This window comes from Helianthus annuus, chromosome 14, assembly GCF_002127325.2.
Source record: "Helianthus annuus cultivar XRQ/B chromosome 14, HanXRQr2.0-SUNRISE, whole genome shotgun sequence".
NCBI lineage: Eukaryota > Viridiplantae > Streptophyta > Magnoliopsida > Asterales > Asteraceae > Helianthus > Helianthus annuus.
Window position 1 is genome coordinate 142,459,731 of NC_035446.2, and position 4,416 is coordinate 142,464,146.

Consider the following 4,416-nt stretch of genomic DNA (forward strand, 5'->3'; position numbering starts at 1 on the left):
ACCATTCTAAGGCTTCTTCCTTAAAGAGGTTAGATGCATACATCACTTTATCTTCTTCAGCACATTTGCTGATCGTAAGAACAGCTTCCGTCTTTTCCAACCATCGCAGAGCAGACGTGGCACCTTCACTTCCTGCGAACTCAGTTGGTTTACAGGCTAGAAATTCTTTGTAGGTGCATCCGAGAGTCATCGCCTTCTTCTTCTTGGGAAATGGGGTTTTGGTAATATCATTATTATCACTATTGACACTATGGTTAAAACTATCGTCACGGGTATGCTTGCTACTCGTAACTTTGGTGGGTTCTACGGGATTTTTAACAGCTTTAATTATTAAAGGTAAAGCATTAGCTATTCCTTGAGCTATTAGATTTTCTATAGCATTTTTATCCAAAGGATTTTCATTATTAGTATGAGCTTCTGGATTATGTGATACTTCATTCGACATCTGGATTGCAAATATTTTCACTTATTAATATCACAGAATAATTAAAACAAGATAATACCTCCAGGATATTATATGTGCATATTGACATATACATATTCATGTATAACACATAAGTTAATTTGTATTAGTTTCCTAACTTTATTGTTTAGGTATTAAAGAACACCTAAATAGCTTAAACAAGTGGCTTAACTTATACTAAGGCATCTTTTCTTATTCAACCTTTGAATGTTATCAGATGTGCTACCAGTTAATAGCAATCTCCTAACTCTTTTATTTAAGTTTAAATATTATTATCACAACACTTATAGGCTCAAAGTAGTGGCTTAGCTCTGATACCACCTTCTGTCACGACCCCCGACCCCATCCTGGCCGGAATCGGTGTCGTGAGCAGTCCAGTGGTACCGGTGGTTATTTTTGAAAAACGTTGCAGCGGAATTTTCATCAGGAACGTGAGTTAGGAAACATATCAGAGTTTTGGAAACACCGGATTTTAGTTAAATAGATGGAATAAATTCCATGTTTTACAAAGGTAGCTTTTAATACGGGATAAACCCAAAAACAATATTTCTTAAGTTGACTTAATTTATAAAATAAGCCATATCTTGATGCCTTTCAGTGCCGTATCCATCTTTTACTCCAATCTACTGTAATTACCTGAAAAGTGTTTTAAAAACATTTTTATCAGTAATAATTACTGGTGAATTCATTCCATTTTATGAAAACTATTGTTATACTTTACAGCAACAAGATTTTTATATTTATTTATATTTATCCAACTCAATTGGTATTTGTCACCTGGGGTAGTTCCGATTGTAACAATAATCATATTACTTTATTGGCTTACTTTCGTCCAATAGTGAATTTTATCAAGTAATTATATTGTATTATTATTCAATTTATCTGTCACTAGGCGATTCCTGTGATAGTGATTATATCACTGTTGATCATTCTTTCAACTAGTGATTCTAGTCATAACACTGTTGAACATTCTTTCAACTAGTGCTTTTGGTTATGTTACTGTTGATCATTCTCTCAACTAGTAACTCTGGTCATATCACTGTTTATCATTCTTTCAACTAGCGATTCTATTCATGGCACTGTTGATCATTCTTTCAACTAGTGCTTTTGGTCATGTCACTGTTGATCATTCTCTCAACTAGTGACTCCGAACTTAGCTGTGTCCGATGATATTTACTTTGTCAAATATATTACTTATGGCATAAAACCATTCAATCCATAAAATGACATATATTAATTTATGTTAAACTATTATTACTTATCAAATATAATATGTTAATTCTATCAATATTTGATATATTAACGTGATTAACAATATAATCCTCGTATGGTAGGATACCTTTATACTTGATTATTTTATTATAGTATATACTTTTAGATGTATTTCAAACATAAATTTATTAACGATTTAATGTTAAAACAGTTATAGGTTGTAGATACTGGGGTATAATTCTTACTGTGATGGTGGTCATGCTTTTATTAGCTATCTTTCTGGCTAATATTAACGAGGATCAAATAATATATAAAACTTCCTATATCAGCAATTATTCATAGAATATAAAAATTTAATTGCTGTTAGTATAACAGGTAACCCTTTATGATTTTGGAAAACATTTGTAAATATAATTATATCACAAAAAGGTGATAAAACATTGAGAAAAGAGAATGGACTCACAAACGGTGAGAAAAGAGAAATGAACTCACATTGCAGATTTCTATGGGCAAAGTTTAGTCTACAGATAAGCCTTGATATATTGCTGATTCAATTTGGGCAGAGTCTAGCCTACTGATTAACCTAATAACAATTCACATAAACAGGGTTGTAACTAATACAGCAGTTACGACAATTCACGAGATTAAACCCTCACAACGAATTAACAAGTGCAATACTTAACAATTCAACGGATTCACAACGAATAACAGAGCATAGTCCGAATTCGAACAGCACTCATATATTCAAGTCGAAATCACTATGAATAACAAAGTATAAGCTCAATTTGAGCAGCACCCGGACAATCGTTGGATAGTTATAATCGATCGGACGTTGAATCGTAATAGCGATCGAGTTATTACCCTGATTGCGGCAGCGTTTCGAGGTGTGTGTGTTTGGGTAGTAGAAGAAGTATAACTCGACGTCAATTTGGAATTTGAGCGTCGTTTTTGTGCCCAGAAGCAAGTCCCGAAGCCTGCTATTTATACACGAATTTGCTCCTGCTTACGGACCGTAAGCCTGAGCCCTTACGGTCCGTAAGGGACACCTATAATTCTTTGGCTTGCCCCCCACGGGACTAGCCCTGATGAGTCAACAGTTTTGGCCAATAGAATTCAAACAACGATTTATTAAGATAATCGTTAACTAGGTTTTACCCCCCCCCCCTTGAGTTTTAGGGGTCCTGATCCTGATTCCGATTGTTCTGAAACTTTCAGGGTTTGTGTAGAATTACTTGGGTGTCTTAATTAGGTTTTCCTATTGAATAAAATAATATAATAAATAGGGGTTTTGACGAGGGTTGTTACAACCAGAATTCAACATCATCCACAAACTGAGACCAAACAAACCAACTCAATCACATCATTTTTAAATGTATAAATAAAATAAAATACAAACAAAGTGGCATGTTACATAAATTGGTGACAAAGTGGAAATACAACAATTTAAATAAATAAGCCATAACTATATAAATAAACGATATATAAACGAAATTACATGTTACATTTAATAACAAAATGAAAAAATTACGATTATAATTCATAAATCTCTAAATAAACAAAATATGAAACCGGTCAAATGGGTAAAGTGAAGTCTCAGAAACTTCATTGTTCATCTCCAAGTCACCACAAAAGGGTATCCTCATGTCCCACTTCACAGTATCACACCATTAGATGCAAGTCCATATCTGGTACATACTGCTTGTGGAATCACCTGTATTGCAAAAACGGTTGGTTTATACACTGATACGCATATACATGAAGATGCAATGCAATGCAACAGGAAGGAAAACAACTGAATTTTTCAAGATACCTCTCCAAAAATTACCAAACTTACAGAAAGCACGATACCAACAATTTGATTGAAAATCTTGTCCAGGTATATTGGCAGAACCTGTAGACTACAACATCATATACCATGAACAATAATAATTGTTAGAAAAAAAATATGCTGAAAAAGATCATACTAAACTAATAGTTGATAAGAAACTTCAAAAGAAGGTATGAATTATGGGCTCATATTGTGCTACATTAATGTACTTATCATTAAATGTATCTAACCAACCAAGCACTGTTTGGAAAACTACATGTTCTAAAAAGGGACGTCGAGTCAATTTTATACTTTGATCAACCAGCATCGCTCGCCTTCTGCTCAGCTTTAGCAACGACGGATTTTGTTGCTTCGGATACTTGGTAACGTTCGTCCACTTCTTTCATCTTTTCATAAACGACAGTTGTCCCCGTACTTAACTTCTGAGTCAAACCCATCTTTTGGTCAATGGAAACAGCGGTCGCAGACGCGTTCGATGTCAACTGGTGTTTCTCGTCAAATGACTTCGCCTTTTGCAGCGCGTCTTTTCCCAGAACGGAACCCTTTGCAAGCATCGTGCTTACCACTTCTTCTGCCTGTTGCGCAACTTCATATTTCCCATTTGTATTTGTCTGCTTCAGAGTCAAATCCACTAATGAAATTATTATACATCCAAAAGTAACAATATAGAAGGCCATTCAATAGAAAACCAATTTTAACGATGATACATAAGATTGTTGTGTAGCCGAACAATTGGTTTTGTAATGAATGTGCCCCAATGATATATAAGTGAAAATATAGTAACGACCGGTGTTAGAGGAGGAGGCCCTGCAGGCTTAGTGAAACTAATAAATCGCCGATCGTGGCTCCATGTAACGTTTGTCTAAAAACATTAAAATGACCATAATAAAGCTAGTTAAATCATAGTCACATG

At 34.5% G+C, this 4,416-nt stretch overlaps 1 protein-coding gene across 1 annotated transcript; it reads right to left on the bottom strand.

The window, feature by feature from the left end:
- Positions 1 to 3,799: 3,799 nt before the first annotated feature.
- LOC110906000 (binding partner of ACD11 1-like) lies at positions 3,800 to 4,180 on the bottom strand. The gene has a single exon (XM_022151363.2). The coding sequence runs from the start codon at positions 4,178 to 4,180 to the stop codon at positions 3,800 to 3,802; it is 381 nt and encodes a 126-aa protein (XP_022007055.1).
- Positions 4,181 to 4,416: the final 236 nt, after the last annotated feature.

Excerpts from the sequence above, each read along its gene's own strand:
- LOC110906000 (XM_022151363.2), bottom strand. The coding sequence starts at position 4,180 with ATGGCCTTCTATATTGTTACTTTTGGATGTATAATAATTTCATTAGTG.